This window comes from Orcinus orca, chromosome 5 (assembly GCF_937001465.1).
Source record: "Orcinus orca chromosome 5, mOrcOrc1.1, whole genome shotgun sequence".
Taxonomy (NCBI): domain Eukaryota; kingdom Metazoa; phylum Chordata; class Mammalia; order Artiodactyla; family Delphinidae; genus Orcinus; species Orcinus orca.
The window spans coordinates 12,507,662-12,527,715 of NC_064563.1; the positions used below are offsets into that span (position 1 = coordinate 12,507,662).

General features: G+C 35.9%; 1 protein-coding gene across 15 annotated transcripts in view; it reads left to right on the forward strand.

Moving 5' to 3' along the window:
- ANKRD28 (ankyrin repeat domain 28) overlaps positions 1–20,054 on the forward strand; it is a 186,399-nt gene that overhangs the window by 61,174 nt on the left and 105,171 nt on the right. For 4 of the 15 annotated variants that reach the window (XM_004271933.4, XM_033431992.2, XM_033431997.2 and 1 more), the window contains exons 1-2: positions 715–2,265; positions 3,385–3,468. The exons of 2 other annotated variants lie outside the window; for them this stretch is intronic. In XM_004271933.4, coding sequence (XP_004271981.1) covers positions 2,149–2,265; positions 3,385–3,468 — 201 coding nt within the window. In that variant the 5' untranslated portion in view covers positions 715–2,148. Of the gene's footprint in view, positions 1–714; positions 2,266–3,384; positions 3,469–13,715; positions 13,849–20,054 lie in introns of those variants that run through there. 9 more of the 15 variants (XM_049710172.1, XM_033431993.2, XM_049710168.1 and 6 more) reach the window with 6 other exon arrangements.

The window sequence follows — 20,054 nt, forward strand, 5'->3', positions numbered from 1 at the left end:
TTCTTTGCTTTGGTTACCCTGTGCCTTTTCACTACCAAGGACTTGAAACAATAGTTTTACATAGCTATTTAACAGATTTAAGGCTTTATTCCACATCCAGATGGGAAGATAGAATTATTTCTTTTGTGAAATTCAAGTGATAATAGAATTTTACAATTATAATTTCTAAAATATGAAATTTTTATTTTTCCCTTTCAAAATATGACTTGGTTGTTTAAATTCGACAACTTAGAAATTGTTAGTAAATCTTAAATTTCTTTTGTTTAAACTTTGTGCATTCTTGAAAATAACATCTAGTAGATTGAAGATGGTCTTGGTAAAATAAGAAAAAGAAAACGTTAGGTTCATGGTATTTATATTCTCATAAAATGCTTCTTTATCTCTAGTTCTCTTTTATGGATTCACTGCAGACATTATCACTGCAGCTGTCACTATAGGGTTAAACATTTGCTATTTTGTAACATATGAAAGCAGTTAAGCTGTTTGGAATTGTTTACTTGCTAAAACCAGTGTTAGTCAGCAGAGGCAGTACACCAGATTTCCTTGTGGCTTTTCGTGGAAAATGTTAAAAGCGCACTCATTTTTCAGTTACAGAGTTTTTTAGTTTGATCTGGATTAGTCACAGAACTGGCATGAACCTTCTCATTGTGAAGGCTGTCCAAATGCACTATTTTTTTTCTCCTGCTAGAGGAAGTTGCATCCTGAGCAGTAGCTCAGCTCTCTGGTAAGTGTAACATGTGAGCATTACTAGGCATTTCATTCTGCGGTTCTGCAGTCTTTGCTCTTCAGACTGTTGCTCAGTTGAAATGCTACTGTGGCGCCGATCCTGAGGTTCTCTATTTTTTAAGGACCTACTCATTTGAAGGTGTCAGTGGCATTTTGCAAGATCATCTGAGGAACAGGAAAGCATCTGAAATCGACTGAAAAGGGTAACTGTAGCGGTTTTCACAGTGGAAGGAAACTATACTGGCACAGAGGCAGATGATTGAATAAAGTAGTTGGCTCAAAGAAGATGCACAGTCTGCTGTTTCTTCCTCTGAATGAAGAGTCTTTAATGGAAGCTGTATTCATGTGGAGATCAAAGAAAACACTGGAATGATAAACTACTGGGTTTTTTTTCCCCTTCTCTTTTTTAAAAATGAAAAGCCTGAAGCAGTAATTTGAGCTCAGATGCCTTCTAATTCCTTCTCAGCCTGCCTGTTCCATTCGGATTCTCCGCTAACACCATTTCTGCCTGGTGCCTGTGTCCTTTTGCTGGAGCAGCTACAGACCACTGCCTGATGGAGGAAGAATGAACGCTCTGCCTTGCCTATGCTGTCGATGGGAATAAAGCTAACTGTTTCTTATATGGAATATCTGGATTATTCAAGCCATATTCTAGTACCAAGAGTCCTATTGTCTCTTGTGGTCTGACTCATCGCATGTAAATGTACTGCAGCTTTGCTATTAATGCAGAGTGTTGTTTGTTTTTTTTTTCTTTCTCAAACACAGAAAGAATTGTCAACCTCTGAGCAACATTTTGAGAATTTGTATTGAGCTCTCGATGTATTTTTTTTCTGGATAGTATCAGCATTAAACCAGTGAAGCTGAAGAAATGAAGACAAATTAGAAGTGGAAACAGAACAATGAGATTTTATTTTTTGTTTTCAATTATAAGCAAGCCAGCTACTGGTAACTATATGACCTTGCAGGCAAGAGCGGGTACAGCTGCGATCTTCTCTGTCACAGCAGTTGTTTCTCATCTTATTCTGCAGCGTGTGTTGATGTCACCCAGACAGTGATCTTTTTATGCAAGTAAATTTCTATGAAACAGAGGGATGTGATGACTGTTTTGGTAGGGGAAAAATATTTTTAAATGAGCTTGTCCTGGACTCAGTTTTAGTTATTGACATGTTGATGTCAAATTTCTTTTGAGTTTTACAGTAACCCAACAGAAAATAACAGAATTGTTTTCTTAGTAAGTTACAAGTATGTAGTTATAATTTTAAACTTCACTTTTTCCGATAGTATTTATTAACTTTAAAAAACCAGCTGCGCTGTTCAGAGAATGATTCTAAGTGTTGTACAGAAGAGGAGGAAAAACTACTTGTGCTCTTCCAACTGTGACTTTTATCACATAGCTTAGAATTCAGTTTTTTAAAAGAGCGAATGAGTCGAGTGTGTATTGTTGTTTTGGAGGAGGTAGAAGATGAGTCTCCTGCATTCATTTCTAAGTTGCCACAGGAAAATAAGTCCCTACATTCTCCACCTTCGGGAAGTGTATTGGTAAGATATGAGAGTTTATGTTTACTGTATACTACTGAACTAGTAGGGTAAATTTTATTTTTTAAGAATAAATGTAATTTGCACTAGTTTCATTAAAAACCCAAATTAAAGCATTATAGGTGTGTGAATATGATGCAATATTACTTGTAAATGAATGCACACATTTCTGATTTTCACTTATTCAGATGTTTAAATAACATTTCAGACTTTATCTCTTAATCTCTTAAAAAGACTTTTAAAAATAATTTGAGGATAGTAGTTATAGCAACCACATTTCTGTTTTCACTTAGTGGTTTTAAAAACCGATGTAACAGGAATGAGGGACTGTATGTTTTAGGAAAGGTTGACTACTGCCAGCAACACCGAGGCACAGCCTTTTCTGTAATGAATTGTATGTATTTACATGCAAGGCTGTTACATGAAAAAGAGTCAGACTTCATCTTTAATCTTATTTTTAATGCTGTTGTCAATTGACTTCTTGTTTGACTAGTATAATATGATACCTTATCAGGGAGGCTGTGTCGTTGATTAAGAACTTGTTATATTTAGATGTTCATGTGTCTGCCTCTTCATGTTATTCAGGTTTACAGTAATTTTTGGTCTTTGAACAGTAGTGATTTTCATCAACTGCCAGATTTTCTTTCTTTGGGTTTTTATCTTTATACATGTAATACTAACCCACGCAAGTTGTTTTGGTGCCCCAAACAGAACTTTTCAAGGAGGCCTTCGTGGGCCTCCACATGGGCTAGGAACTACTTGTTTGACAAGTTATATCCCACAAATAGATGTTGAGATGTGACACTTGTATTTGGAAGAGACTTTCTTTTTACCGTATGTATATTCAAAAGGCCTCCACTCATATAAAATAAAATCTGATTATGCTTATGCTACCTAATTTTGGTCATACGGTATTGATTTTTTTTTTTAAATTAGGCCTTTTTTCCAAGGAGGAATCCTGTACTTTCATATGATTTGACTTCATGAAACTTGGTTCATGTCAAAAGCCAAGTGATTATCATGATAGGGAAGAAAATTTTTAGATATAAAAGTTATGTGGAAATAGCTTTAGAATCATCCATGTGGTGTGATTAATGTTTTTATTACTCTCTTGTATTTTAGCCATCACTGGTGCAAGCTATATTTAATGGAGATCCTGATGAAGTTCGAGCACTAATATTTAAGAAAGAAGATGTTAACTTTCAGGTAAAACAGTTTCACTGATACCAGCCTTGAAACCTACTTTTCTAGAGTTATGATTTTTGTTAAAAGGCATAACACAATTCTGTAACAGCTGTTTTAAACGAGGGTAGAAGGGTCTTGAAGCAAACAGGAAGGGACTGGACATATATTCAGGGTAATGACTAAAAAACAGGAGAACTAGGAGCCAATGCGGGTTTTTTGTTCCCCCAACTTTGTACTTTGAAAATTTTCACAGAATAGTTGAAAAAAGACTTTGAATACCCATATAACCTCCACTTATATCCAGCATTGATAACATTTACCACATTAGCTTTCTCTCCCATATTTACACAGATTATATTTATACTACACATATTTTTTTTCTTTCTTTTGCTGAATACCATTTGAAAGTAAGTTATAGACATCATGACACTTCACTGTTAAATACTTGTGTGCATTTCAGATGAGGGTTCTTTCTTTTTTTGTGAACTTGAAAGAAGAGATGTCTATAAAATTTATAATATATCTAACTTGATTGTGAGATCAAATTTGCTTTCTGTGAATAACATTATACACAAAGACTCATCTGTTTGGGGTCTCGCAGCAAATAAAGACATACTGTTTGAAAATTCCTCAGACTTTTAAAGATACAGTGGATTTAACATTCAGGACTGACATGACGGACAGTTTTAGAAAGAGTGGGCGTATGGATAATTTCCTTCCATATATGTTTCTCCAGTGGCCAGACGTTTTTTAATTTACTAAACTGAGGCTGAAAATATATAATTAACTATAATAAGATCAAATTTATTAATGTATATGTTTTTACTGGAAGTGACTGTTTTCAGTATCTTTTTCATACATAATTCAGTTCTCTGAATGATGAAGAGTAGGGAGAGGTCATGATTCCTAAGGTCCCTATAGCAACAGCAAAACAGATTACCTGGAATTGATTGGCCAGTTCTAAGAAAGCTGTGCTCTGCCAGCTCATCTCCAACTCTCATCTTTTCCCTCATTCTTTTGGACAGTACTATTGTGACCACTTGATGTTAAGTAGATAAAAGAGGTATTTATCTTATTTTTAAAGGTTGAATTAACTGAATAGATTTGAATCTTTAACTAAAATTGTTCATCATTACATTTTTTTTTCCTTAAACATTCCTAAGTGAATTGCATTTAAGTTTACATTTATTGGAAACATGCACCTAGTTCAGGATTTATTTTAAACGGAGCGCTGGTCACTTTACGTAACTGGGGTGTTCTAGAGAGTCTGCTTTCTGTAAGACAGAAAATAACTATAGGGGTATAGACTAAGGAAAAGGAGAAAAAGGCTTTCTGTTCTGTTTAACTCTAGTATTTTTTGTTTGTTTTAAATAGAACTAACAAATCTCATCTTGGTGAGAAAGTTTGGACTATAATCCTACTTACCATGGTTAATTTCTCCATCATTACAAAGTCTCATTATAGCCAACTGCTTTTCTGCCATAGTAATCAAATTATCTTAAGTTTTTAAAATTTTATGCTCAAAAAATCATGTTTGAGCATCAGTTTATTCTCCTGTGATGTCCTTGGGAGGTATTGTGTTATCTGTAACTAGTGTGTGACCCCCTAACTTTTATGACTTTTAGCTTCTGCTTTTCTCCTTATAGATTCCTTTCCTTGCTTACTTTTAAAACATCGTTTCTTAACATCTCCTAGCTTGTTCTCTTGCTCTGAAACTTAGAACCAAGCTTAGAACTAAAAGTCTGGTTAGTGCTTCAAATCAGTATGAGAGTGACTTTGTCTTCAGTGATTCATGGGTTTTTGACAAATTTTTTTACAGTTGCTTTTCTCGTGTGACTCTTCACAGTTGAGAGTATAGTCATAATTATCAGATGTGTTAAGTCTTTGGCCATTGTTCTAATTTAGGATGGTAGTTTCTGTTTTTCTATTTTTGTCCTCTATGATAAGGAATCGCATAGAGTTTTAAGAGGCAGGTATGTATGTTTGTGTATGTGCAGGTGTGTGTAATAAAACTTAACTGTTTTGTAATATAAAACCCACTCACTCTTGATAGGTAATAAAATATTTTTAAGCTTTATGTCAGTGCGACAGTGGTGTTTTTCTAAAATAGATTTATTTAAATGAGTATTTGAGAATAACAGCTGACTTTTTGAAATTTACATTTTTTGCAGTTATTTTTGTAAAATTTTAGAGTGGGTAAAAGAGCTCACATTTGGTTCTATACTCTATACTGTTAAGTAAACATTGTTAATTATTTTAGGTTAGCTTCTTGAGTCATATCCTGAAGTTCTGGATACTGTGGACCACTAAATAGCATCTTTCTTAGTAACACACCTAATTGATTTTTAAAAAACTAATATAAAATATTACACATTCATATTATTTGGTCTGAGAAGGAAGTCTTTTATTGTAGAAGCTAGCTGAGATGATTTCACCAGAAAATACTGGAGTTTTATATTTGGAGGCTTTGGGCCACAAGTAGTTGACTGAGTAAATATAGGTTTATTGCTTATATAGTAATTTAATCCAGAACAAGGTAATTGGTGGGGGATTGGTTAAGACAGTAATGTCATATCTCTGAGTGAGCTTCTCTGTGAGACTCTTGGCTTTCTCCTCCTGGTAAAGAAATGATTGCTGTATCCTGCACTCAAGACAAACAGCCAGAGAAAGTGGAAAGGAAATTCTCCCTGTACATTTCCTTTTTTTCTTTTTTAATCAAGCAAAAAGATCTTTTCCAGAATCCCCACAAAACTCCCGCTGAGTTTCCTCGGTTACAAGCCCACTGTAAACCAGTCCACCAGCAGAGGTAGAAGGGGATTAACTTTTTGCTTAGATCAGTCATTGTTCATCACCTGGTTCATCCCCTAGGGTGAGAGGCTTATCATCAGTGATTATATTGCACTCCGTATCTGGAGAAAATCAGCATTTTCATGAAGGAATAAAAGGGAAATAGTTGTTTGGGTAGGTAACCTAGTAGAAGAAGATGTTTTATTGCCTAAAAATAGTTGAAATAGCAAACTTTTAGAAGAATAAGTCACTTGGATATGGAAGAAGCACTGTAACACAAACAGGTGAAACAGTCAAAACAATTTAAAGGCAGATTGGTATACATAATGTAGAGAACAGTGGGAGCATAAGTTGTAAGACCTAAGTGCTTCTATCTTCTTACCTTTATGCTACATGAACAAATCCATTTCACTTATTAGGACTCACTTTTCTTTTGTAAAATGTGTGGGATTACATTAATGGCCTTCATGTTTTTTTCACACCCCAAATTTGGGATGCTCTAAAAATTCCAAGTGACCTTGAATGACCTCCTGCTTTTGCCCAGAAGGTTTCATTTGTGTTTTCAGGTTTATGTGGCCAAAATAATAATAATAAATGACTTTCCCTAGGATTTACCAGAACTTAATGCCATGCCATGTTGTGGAGCCCAAATAATTAAATTTGAAATATTAATAACATATTTCAGAGGAAAGGTATGACTTTATAAGAAAATTTTCTACAAGCAGAAATTGTTTTTCTTAATCCACAGTGATAGAAATTGGTGTTAATTATAGCCTTTATTTCAGAGACAGTGATGTACCTAAACATTTTTATGGTACCTGCCTTTAACTCACACAGCAATCTTGTAAAGTTGGTAGGTTAACATTTCCATCCCACCAATAGGTGACAGAACTAAAACTTAGAAAGTATGTAGCAGAACAGACATTTGAACCTATGTAGATTTGACAGAAGCCGGGAAATAAAAAAGTAAATTGGAGAGAAATATTTTTTCTTTTGCCAAATAGTGCCATAAAGCAATAATTGTTAAAAAATGGATTTTTCCCCCTAAAAGTTATGTCCACATTCTGTGTGGACTCCTACCTTTTAAACTGTAATGCAAATGTGATCCTGATTTTCATAGTCAAGTGCTATTAAAATTTTAGCATTGCAAATGAGTGAATAAACAAGCCTCCCTTAGTGCCATGTTCTTTGGCTGGTTAAAAATGTCATTCGAAGTAGTGTCAGACTGGGGGTAATTATAATCTAGCCAACACCGTTTTTAGTGTTTAAAACAGGAAGTCTTAGATTATGACTTCTGTGACTGTGACCCTTTTTAAACTCAAAAGAATTGATTAAGAGCTAGTCAGTAGATCTTGCCTGTATCATATAAACTTGATAATTTTGAAAATGCTACCTTGTATATTTTACATATTGGTTTCTGAATTTAGATGTACTTTTTTATTCAGAATATTTTGGTATTGATTTTGCCAAAGTAGTCTTCAAAATTATTAACATCTTCTAAGCTTTCAAAAATACTTTCTGGGATCATTGAAATGATGTTGCTTTTACTTTGTCAGATAAAGTGTTTGGCAAATACATACATGTACGTGTATGTACATCACACAAGGAGATCATTTGTTTTCATTATTATTGTAATAAGATAGTTGGCAGTTTACACAAAGTAGTAAACCATAAGTTTACACAGGTTGCCTGAATTCCACCCACCCTCATTCTTCACAGTGTTCTCTAGTCTTTTCTAGAAATTAGCAAGAAGTGCTCTAATCTTTAATAAATCTTTCTTGTGACCACAAGTCGCTTCTGCTGGCTGTCAGTACACCAAGCTGTTGATGTTTCTGGAGAGGTTCTTAAAAACCACCTCACTCAGTTACTTGAGGTTATATGAACTCTCTGTCCCAAAACTGTATGTGTGTACATGGTCTTCTGTAGTTACAGTAATTAGTATTGTGGCCCGCAAACCTCCAGCCCCATCTCAAGTGTACCCACCCAGTTCCCAGCTGGCTTCCACGGAGCATGGAGTGAAACCGGGGAGGTAGTGAAGAGAGAAGAACCAGGTCGGCTTCCACCCTGGAGAGGGTTGCCCTGTAGTTTCTCCATCCCCAGAAACTGCACCTCTCCTCTGTTCTTGCCAGTGCTTCTAGATTTCAGCCTCAGATTTTTAAATTTTCTTCACCAATGTTCTTGTTCCCTCCAAGATCCATAAATGAGCGTATGTTCCATGTCATTGTGACTAAATGGCTGTTATGCTGGTCCTGAAACAAAGGAGGTTTTGTCTAATGAAACCAGCTGTTTTTTCAGCTAGAAACTGGTGGTGATTTATCTTTGTATTCCATTCATTGTTTTTTATTTGGCATATATGTTTCTTCATTTTCCTTTTTTTCATCCTGTATATTTGGGGAATCAGTCCATACCAGTCTAGAGAGAGCTTCCTTATTCTTTATAATCACATAGTTCTACGCTTAGGTGTTTATAACAATTTATTTAACCAGTCCCCCTTTTGGAGGGCATTTGGATTATTATTAGTCTTTATTGCTAATTGGTAATAAATGAGATAAATTCACCAAGTAAACAGACATTCTGGTGGGCAAGCAAAACTTTAATTAATTTATTTTTTAAGTAAAAGGTTTATTTAGAGGGATACATACTCCATAAACAGAGTGTAGGCTGACTCAGAAGGCGAATGCATGGAAGCAAAACTTAGAATGTTGGGATTTATTATAGATTATTTAAATATGTTATCAACTTCCCAAATAGACTAAATGTCCTCTAAGTTCTTTATTTGAAGCAATTTTAGTGGACATGTTTGTATAAATTGGTGGTGGGTAAATAATGATAGTTATATAGCATAGTAAAAATGTCATAGATTGTGTCCTAAATTTCAGCCTGAGCTGAAATTACTGATTGGCCTGGTAAGTCTCATCTAGCACCTCTGCCTATTTTTATTTAAGTTTTATTGCGGTATAATTGACATGCAATAAATTGCATATATTTAAAGTGTATAATTTCATAAGTTTTGACATGGGTGGGTATGTGCCTGTGAAACCATCACCATAATCAAGATAGTTAACATTCCCATCATTCCCAAAGGATTCCATTTGCCCCTGACCTCTGATCTGCTTTGTGTCACTATAGATTAATTTGAATTTTCCAGAGCTTTATACGATATGTCCTCCTTTTATCTAGCTCTTTTCTCTCAGAATAATTATTTTGAGATTCATCCATGTTGAGGCATGTGTTAACAGTTCATTACTTTCTGTTGCTGAATAGTATTCAGTTGTCTCAATATACACAATTTGTTTATCCACTCACCTGTTGATAGAGTTTGAGTTGTTTTTCTTTTTCATCTATTACAAATAAAGCTACTGTGAAGGCATGTCTACAGGTCTTTGTATGAACATATGCTTTCCTTTCTCTTGGGTAAATATATGTTGGTGGAACGGTCAAACCATATGGTAGGTGTATGTTTAACTTTTTAAGAAACTGCCAGCTGTTTCCGAACTGGTTATACCATTATACATTCCCACCAACGGGATATGAGAACTACAGTTTTTTCCACATCTTGCCAATATTTGGTATGATTAGTCTTTTCTAATCTTAAACATTCTAATAGATGAGTATCTCACTGTGGCTTTAATTTGCATTTCTGAGATAACTGATGATGTTGAGCATCTTTTCATTGCTTCTTGGCAATCTTTGTATCCTTGGTGAAATGTCTTTTCAAATGTTTTTGCTTGTTTTTTCCCTTATTGGATAGTTTTCTTACTTTTGAGTTTTATATGTTCTGGACACAAGTCCTCAATCTGTGGCTTTATTTTCACTCTCTTCTGAGTGTTTTTGGAGAGCAGAAGTTTAAAAATTTGATGATGTCCAATTTATCAATTTTATTCTTTTATGGATTTTTGTTTTGGTGATGTGTCTAAAAAAGTCTCTCTTGGTGTCACATAGATTTTCTCATATCTTCTAGAAGTTTATAGTTTTAAATTTTACATTTAGATCTACAGCCTATTTCAAGTTAATAATTGCATGTGGTACAAGGTGTATGTCAAAGTTCACTTTTTTACATATGGATATATCCAGTTGTTAAAATATTTGTTGCAAAGGGGGGTTCCCTGGTGGCCTAGTGGTTAGGATTCTGGGCTTTCACTGCCACGGCCTGGATTCAGTCCCTTGTCGAGGAACTGAGAATTCCACAAGCCACAAGGCGTGGTCAGAAAACAATTTTTTTGTTGAAAAGACTATACTTTCTTTACTGAATTGCCTTTGCATTTTTATCAAAAGTCAATTGTCGATATATGTGTAGCTCTATTTATGGACTCTGTTATGTTCCATTGATGTATTTGTGTAGCTCAACACCAATACCACACCATTATGGTACTATAGTTTTATAATAAGTCTTGAAACCAACTTTTTTCTTGTTCAAAATTGTTTTGCCTTGTGCTTCCCTGGTGGCGCAGTGGTTGAGAGTCCGCCTGCCAATGCAGGGGACACGGGTTCATGCCCCGGTCTGGGAGGATCCCACATGCTGCGGAGCGGCTGGGCCCGTGGGCCATGGCCACTGGGCCTGCGCGTCCGGAGCCTGTGCTCCGCGGCGGGAGAGGCCACCGCAGTGAGAGGCCCGCGTACAGCAAAAAAAAAAAAAAAAATTGTTTTGCCTATTTTAGGTCCTTTGCATTTCTGTGTGAATTTTTAGAATCAGTTTGTCAGTCTTTTGGGGAAAAAGGAAATTGGAATTGTGTTGATCTATAGATGAAATTGGCAAAAATCAACATTTTAACAATATTGGTTCTCCTTACCTATGAACAAGTTATATTTCTCCATTTATTTAGGTCATTTTTAATTTCCCTCAGCAAATTTTGTAATTCCACATTTACATCTTTTGCAGATTTATCCATATTTTATAAATTTCGTTCCTACTATAAATGTTATTTAATTTCAAAATAGGCTAATTATTCTCCACTCCTGAGATAATTTTTCCTGAGTACTTTATCCAAGGTTCTGGGAGTGATGAGTTTTTCTGGTTTGACTGGTAGGAACAGGACACTGTTTCCTGTGTGCGAAGCAGGCACTGTTCCGTCTAATGCGTGCGTTCTCATTGATGATGATATCACCTCCAACTTGGCAAAAATTGTGTTTTTTGTTGGGATGCATGTGTGTGTGCGTATGTATGAAAAATCTTACATAGTACCATGATTTGTGGCCCTCTAAAGGGCCGAAGTGTATAAATTAGGTATACAGTGGTATTAAAATTTCATGGGGGCAATTAGGGAGAAAAAAATCTAAAAAGGCTCTTGGGTCAGGGTGATAAGGAAAAAAAGGTTGAGAAACACTGCTTTAATTATTTTGGATGCTTCTTTTCATGAGTCTCCAGTGGTATTCTTACACACGTCATGTGCTGCTCAGTACTCAGTGGAGTACACGAAGGGATATTCTGCAGGTCTCTGAGATTCTCTCCTTGTACCATCCTCTCCTCTCTGTTACTCTGTCCTGAGAATTCTAATCCTGGTTTTCTCCCCAGACTCTCAGCTCTGTCTCTTCAACTCAGGGAAATATGCCTATTAAAAATATACATAGCTCTGGAAAAGCCATTGAGAAGCATTTTATTGATTGAAACAGCTGACTGACATTCCACTGAATGTTTTCACACTTACACCTTACATATTTTGTGAAATGGCAATTTTTTATTGTAGTCCAGCAGTATTTTTTAAAAAGAAATTCTGTACATTAGTTTTCAAAACACTGGTGTTGCATTTGATAATTAAAATTGCCCAATCAGGGACTTCCCTGGCAGTCTAGTGGTTAAGAATCTGCGCTTCCACTGCAGGGGGCATGGGTTCGATCCATGGTCAGGGAACTAAGATCCAACATGCTGCAAGGTGTGGCCAAAAAAATAAAAAAGAAACCAAAAACAAAATTGCCCAATCATAGATGGCATCACCTCTGCTCCCTCTTACTCTTATAAGACCTGGTATTGATATGTAATTTTGGTGTTTTATTTTTTTATGAAAAGCAAGTAAGTCTTAGCCTAGGAGTATCTGATTACTGCTAAATTTGTAGAAGAGAGTAAATTCAGTATTTAGAATAGGATGCTCTGTGGACTTGTCTTTTTAATATTACTACTGATAGAGCAATATCTAGATTACAACATGAATTAATACTAGATTCAAAACTTCTTAAATAGAATTTGCACCAGGGCAAGAATCATGCCTTCCACTGTGTAAGACAGATAGCACTGGAAACGGATTTTGGAGGTCTAGTAGTTACATCATCTGTTATAGATGAGGCAAAAATAAGACCCCTGGAGTTTATTTGGTCACTTCCATTTAGCAGAAATAGCTTAAGAGCCTGGATTTGTTAATGTCCAGTTCAGTTTTCTGCCCATGTTGTCTCCCCTGGCTTGACACCCCTCATTTCTGCCCAGTGGGTTACTATTACAGCAAAGTTCTTAGCTTTTCTCTTGTAGCTGTAAGTATATAAGCCCTTAGTAAATACTTGATAGCCTAATTTGATATAATTTGGTATGTTGGTTCATTCCCTTGATGAATATGTGCCATTTACCATGCTGGGTATTGGGGAGACCAGTCATATATACTTTTTCCCCCTGTTGTTCATGCTCTTTTCCGACTCAGGATATCAGTTGTGCCCACATTGTCTCCAACTCCCTTTACCTTGTCTCAATTTCTGTTCATTCTGCAGATTGCAGTTTATGTCAGGCAGAACTCTACGATGGCCTACAAAGTTCTCATTCCCTGGTGTACATCTCCTGTATATCTCCTGTACTGTAAATATGATAGGATGGCACTTCTGTGATGAGTTTATGACATCTGGCACAGTTGGCTTTAGGAAAGTGAGATTAGCTGGATGGACCAGACCTAATGACATGAACTCTTTAAATCTGGATCTAGAGTCAGAAACAAAGGGAGTAAGGAATGTGATATGAGGCAGATTCTCTGCTGCTGACTTTGAAGATGGACGGGGCCACATGCCAAAGACTGTGGGACTGTGGGAGCAGAGGGATCCTTCTGGCTGACAGTCAGGAAGGAAAATTGGAACTTCAGTCTCTCAACTACAAGGAACCAAATTTTGCCTGAATGAGCATAGAAGTGACCTTTTCCCTTAGTCAGGCCTCCTTTTGAGAACACAGCCCGTTGACACCTTGGTTTCCACTTTAAGAGCTACCCTGAGCAGAGAACCCAGCCAGTACCATACTTGGACTTCTGCCCTACAGACTGGTGAACTAATAAATGAGTGTTGCTTTAAGCTGCTGTACTTATGGTAATTTGTTATGCAGCAATAGAAAACTAATACAAGACTTAAGTATCTCTTTTTCTGGAACACCTTTCCTGGTCCCCCAGGTAGTATTATGTTAGCCTAATAGATGGCTGTAGCACTCTGAACTTCTCCTTTGTAACACTCAATTTATTTGTGTCATGTTCAGTAACTCTCTGGAGATACAGACCTTGTTTGTGTTCTGTATTTATACCCAGTATAGTCATCCCTCAGCATCCATGGAGGATTGATTCCAGGACACCCTCCCCCATCTCCGCCAGACAACCAAAATCTGTGGATGCTCAACAAGACCCTTGTATAAAACGGTGTAGTATTTGCCATTTGTATAACGTACGCACATCCTCCCATCTTCATGTATACTTTAAATCATCTCTAGATGACTTACAATATCTAATACAATGTAAATAGTATGTAAATAGCTGTAAATACAATGTAAATGCTATATAAATAGTTGCTGGCCTGGGACAAATTCAAGTTTTGATTTTTGGAACTTTCTGGAATTTTTTTTCCAAGTAGTTTTGATCCATGGATACAGAAGGCAGACTGTAAGTAGTAGCCATTTAAAAAGTGTTAGAAATGAGTAAATAAAAATAAGGCATAGTCTCTGACTTTAGCAAGTTTATAATCCAGAGTGTTTGGCTGTATTGTTTGTAGGTGTTTTCTTGTTTGTGTCAGGGGTGTGTGGGTTTTGGGTTTGGTGGGTGGGGGCAGTCTACTGTCAGTTGCCCAGGTGCAATTAAGCTAAACAGGCTTCTTTCCACAGTCTTTTTGCCTTGCATTCCCATCAGTACTTGTTTAGACAATTCAAATCACTTTGACATAAGAAGGGTGAATTCTTTAAAAAAGCAAAACCAAAAAAACATGTGTGCTTGAAATGCAGGCAGGCAAAGGCTTTCGTGAAAAATAAATCTATCATTTGCACCATTCTGCTGATGGTCTATCAGAGCATTGACTTTAAAGAGACAGCTGGAGGTAGACCTGTTCCACCCTATTCTCTGCCAAGGGGACTAAATCCCATCTTCCCTCAATGCTCAGGAACAGAAGTTGGTTCTTAGGGAAGGTATTTAATAAAGTTTTTAGCATTTGCATTTCCCTGACAACCTCGAAAGCAGCTTTACTGTTGTATTACAAGTCTAAATCATACTCAGTAAATAGAAGTAAAGTTTGCAGGATTGCTGAGCATGACACAAAAGCAACACAGGAAATAATAGAAACGTTGCAGGTGAAGAGGGGATTCAGAGATGTCATTCAGTGTTAAGAACTGCCTAATAAAGCCAAATGTATAGTTTTTTGATAACATGGGGTTCAGTTTTCATTCAGATCATGTTGCCAAAACAGTGACACATATAAACAAGTCTAAATAGCTAATACATTGGTAATTTTATGTAAACCAAAGTACCTGTAATAGCCAGAGTCAGATTTGGGAAAGGAAACTTCTTGTCCCATCCTATCCCAAATCATGTGTTGACAAATAAAATATAAAATATTTTAGATGACGATTTTAGATTATCTACTGTGAAAGTGAGTGATTTGAGTCGATTAATTACTAAATATACATTTTTCATAAAACAACAATGATAAAACCTTGAGATATTTTTTTGTATCTTAGCATAATTACTTGTTGAGGAAAACGTAAATTACATAAATATTTTAAACTAATAATGTATCATTTTTTTCCCTCAGTAGTTTTTCTAGAGAATCAATGATTTGAATATGACTTACCCAAGTGATTTGAAGCATGTTTTCTTGTACAAGTGCAAAAAATAATAATTTATTCATTTTAGGATATATTTGTCTTCGTATGAGAAAACAGTTACAAAATGCTATATGTCAAGTTTTTATCATTAGTTTGGAAGATAGATATGTACAGTGAGGGTTTTGGTGTTTTGTTTACATAGAAACTAGATTATTTTGTTTGAGTGTTTTCAGATTGCATTGCACAAACGCAATTTCTGGTAATAAAATTTCTATTTTTATTCTTAATTCCCTTGTAGATCCAAATGGTAGTTGGGGGAAGGGCACGGGTGTAAGGGTGAGTAGTTTTCTTTTCCAATATTGAGGAGACTTTCATTTTCATTTTGAACATTAGTTCAGGAGAATGAATCTTGACAAACCAACAAAGGAAGCTACTTTTCTTAAGCTGAAATATTGTTTCAGAGCCTGTCTTTTCTGCCAATTTTTTTTTTAAGGATTTCCCTTTTTAAAAAAAGTGGTATGTATGTATGTATGTGTGTATGTATGCATTTATTTATTTTTGGCTGCGTTGGGTCTTCGTTGCCGTGCTCAGGCTTTCTCTAGTTGCAGCGAGTGGGGGCTACTCTTCATTGCGGTGTGGTGGGCTTCTCATTGCAGTGGCTTCTCTTGTTGCAGAGCACAGGCTCTAGGCGCGCGGGCTTCAGTAGTTGCAGCATGTGGGCTCGGTAGTTGTGGCACGCAGGCTTCAGTAGTTGTGGTGCATGGGCTTAGTTGCCTCGCAGCATGTGGGATCTTCCCGGATCAGGAATCAAATCCGTGTCCCCTGCATTGGCAGGTGGATTCTTAACCACTGCGCCACCAGTGAAGTCCATCCCCCAATTTTTTGATGCACGTTTCCTCTTAGTTCAAATGTGTTTTAATAGATATTTTGAAAGAATGTTGAAGCACTCATGTCTGATCTTTTTCTCCTTTCTTGTAACCTTTTAAAAATTATGAAATATAACTCATTTAAAATATGTAGAAGAAATATAGAATGTGATGAATTATTTAAATGTAACCACTACCCAGATCAAGAAACAGAACACTGCTAGCATCTCACAAGCGCCCTTTGTGCTCACTTTGTGATTAGAACTGTTTCCTCCCACCCCACAATGTAACCAGTAATCTGACTTTTTTTTTTGCGGTATGCGGGCCTCTCACTGTTGTGGCCTCTCCCATTGCGGAGCACAGGCTCCAGATGTGCAGGCTCAGCAGCCATAGCTCACGGGCCTAGCCACTCCGCGGCATGTGGGATCTTCCTGGACCGGGGCACGAACCCGTGTCCCCCGCATCGGCAGGTGGACTCTCAACCACTGCGCCACCAGGGAAGCGCTGACTTTTATTGTAGTCTCTTTCTTAGTTTTCTTTTATAATTTTGCCACCTAATTATTCCTCCCTAAAGCAGTATAATTTTGCATGTTTAATTAAATGAGTCATACAACATATATTCCTTTGGGTCTGGGTTCTTGTGCACAAACTATCTCATTTTAAAAATTTACCTGTGTTATGTATTGCTAAAGATTATTCATAGTTTTCCACTGAATGCATATACCACAGTTTATCCATATTCTGTTGATGGACAGTTGGGTTGTTTCCAGGTTTTGCCTGTTGTAAACAATGCAACTATTCATAAGCATGTCTTCTGTTGCACATTACCGTGCATTTCTATAAGACATATACCTAGGCATAGAATTTCTGGCATATAAGGCTATGTGTATATTCAACTTAGAGAATGCTATATTCTTAAACAATATACACTCCCATTAGCACTATATGAGAATTTTTGGTGGCCCACATCCTTGGACCATATTCTTGCTTTTTGTCTTATTTATTTAGCCATTCTGTGGTATGTGGTAGTATCTCATTATTTGTAAAGTTTGAGGGTTTTTTTTTTTGATGACAGTGTCACGTGCCTTTTTATATGTTTATTAGACATTCATATAACCTCTTTTATGAAGTGCCTGTTAAATCTCTTGCCCATTTTTCTTTTGATTTCTCTCTTTCCTTATTAATTTGCAGTAGTCCTTTATATATTCTGGATATGAACCCTTTGTGAGTTTTGCAGATATCTTCTCCCATTCCAATTTGCCTTTTCATTCTTTACTGTGTCATTGAACATGGGGTCTTAATTTTAATGTAGTCAGGTATTTCAGTATTTTCCTTTATTGTTAATGCTTTTGAGTTTTTGCTACCTTAAGAAGTCCTTCCTTAACCTGAGTCATAAAGGTAATGTATTTGTTTCTCAGAGCTTTATCGTTATGCTCTTTAAATTTAGCTTTATGATATACTTGCAGTTAAATTAGGCATATAATGTGAGGTAGTGGGGAGCTTTTTCCCCCCTTTCCAAGTGGGTACTGAATTGTCCCAGCACAATTTAATTGCCCATATTTTGTTGGACTGTTTTCTAACTGTTGAATTTTGAAAGTCCTTTGTATATTATGAATGCAAGTTCTCTGTCAGATATGTGATTTACAAATGTTTTCTCCCAGTGTATGTCTTTTCTTTTTATCTTCTTAACTGTATCTTCCTGAGAGCAAAAGTTTTTCATTTTGTTGAAGTTGAATGTATCAGTTTCATGGATTTAATGTATCAGTTTCATGGATTGTGCTTTTGGTTTCACATCCAAGAGCTCTTTGCTTAACCTACTTGTTTTCTCCTATCTTTTCTTCTAGAAGTTTTAAAATTTTAGATGTGGCAGTTAGGTCTATGATTCTTTTTGAGTCAATATTTGTGTTAGGTGTTAAGTATAGATTGATGTTAATTTTTTGACATGTGGATATCCAGGACCATTTGTTGAAAAGATTATATATCCATCCAGTTGCTTTTTTACTTTTGCCCAAAATCAGTTGATCATATTTGTGTGGGTTGATATCTGGACTCTTTATTCTGGTTATCTGTTTCCCTTTTAATACCACACTGCCGTGATTACTGCAGCTTTATAGTAATTCTTGAAATCACATAGTGTAAGACCCCCAACCATGTTCTTTTCTATCAAAATTGCTTTGACTATTTTAATATCTTTGCCTTTCCACATAAATTTTAGGTTGTTATATCTACTATGAGTCCTGCTGGGATTTTGATTAGGATTGTATTGAATCTATATAGATCAAATTGACATCTTAACAATAATGAGTCTTCCAATCCATGACCATGGTATTTTTCTCTATTTAGGTTTTCTTTATTTCTTTCATGAATGTTTTGTAGTTTTCAGCATATAAATCTTGCAGATTTTTGTCAGATTCATACCTAAGCATTTCTCTTTTTTCTTTCTTTCATTCTTTCATATTGTAAATGTACAGTTTTTAAAATTTTGATTTCCAGTTGTTAATTGCTAGTATATAGAAATACAGTTGCTTTTTGTATGTTTACCTTGCATTCTGTAATTTTTCTAAACTCATTCTAGGATTTTTTTTAATAGATTCCTTGGGATTTTCTCTATATACAATACCTCATCTATGAACAGAGACAGTTTCATTTCTTCTTTCCCAATCTATATGCGTTTTATGTTACCAACTAGAATTTCAAGTATGAGAATGAATAGAAGTGATGAAAATAGGCAAACTTGCCTTTTTCCTTATCTTAGAAGGAAAGCATTCAGTCTTTTGCCATTAAATAGGATATTAGCTGTAATTTTTGTAAATTACCTTTATCAAGTTAAGGAAGTTCCTTTTTATTCCTAGTCTGCTGAGAGTTTTTTTAAAATCATGAAAAGGTGTTGTTTTTTAAATGTGATGATCATGATTTTTAAAAAAATATTACTTCTACAGTTTTCGGTTTTTTAAATTTTATTTATTCTTTGGCTGCATTAGGTCTTCGTTGTGCGTGGACTTTGTCTGGTTGCAGCGAGTGGGGGCTACTCTTCGTTGTGGTGCGTGGGCTTCTCATTGCAGTGGCTTCTCTTGTGGAGCATGGGCTCTAGGGCGCGTGGGCTCAGTAGTTGTGGCTCGCGGGCTCTAGGGCACAGGCTCACTAGTTATGGCGTACAGGCTTTGTTGCTCTGCGGCATGTGGGATTTTCCCGGACCAGCGCTCGAACCCCTGTCACCTGCTTTGGCAGGCAGATTCTTAACCACTGTGCCACCAGGGAAGTCCAGGAACATTTACTATTTAAATTGCCCTCTGAATACTGCTTTAACTTCATATCACAGATTTTGATATATTTTCATTTTCATTCAGTTCAAAATATTTTCTAATGTCCTTTGAGATTTCCTCTTTCCTGGGTTATTTAGAATTAGTTTTCTTCTTTTATTCTACTTTACTATTAAAGTATATACTTTGATTTTCAAATACTTGGGGATTTTCCAAGTGTCTGTCTCTTATTGGTTTCTGGTTTAATTCTGTTATGGCCAGAGTACATCCTTTGTGTAATTTCAGTTTATTTTAATGTATTAAGGTATGTTTTTTGGCCCAGAACATGGTCTACCTTGATGAATGTTTCAAGTGCAGTTAAAAATAATGTTTATTCTTTTGTTCTTAGGTAGCGTGTTCTGTAAATATAAGTTAGGTTCAGATGATTACTAGTGTTTTTTAGCTCATCTGTATCTTTGCTAATTTTTCTGTTTACTTGTTTTCTTTGGTACTGGGTGAGGCATGCTGAAGTTCCTTGTAATTGTGGGTTATCTGTCTCTCCCTTCCTTTTTATCAGTTTTGCTTCCATGATTTTGAAGCTGTTATTAGGTACATATACACTAGTATTGTCATACTAATGAGGTTTTGTCTGCTTCTTATTTATTTTGGGGGTTTTGTTGGGGTTTTGTTGTTATTTATTTATTTTTGATGAATTGACCCTTTAACATTATGTAA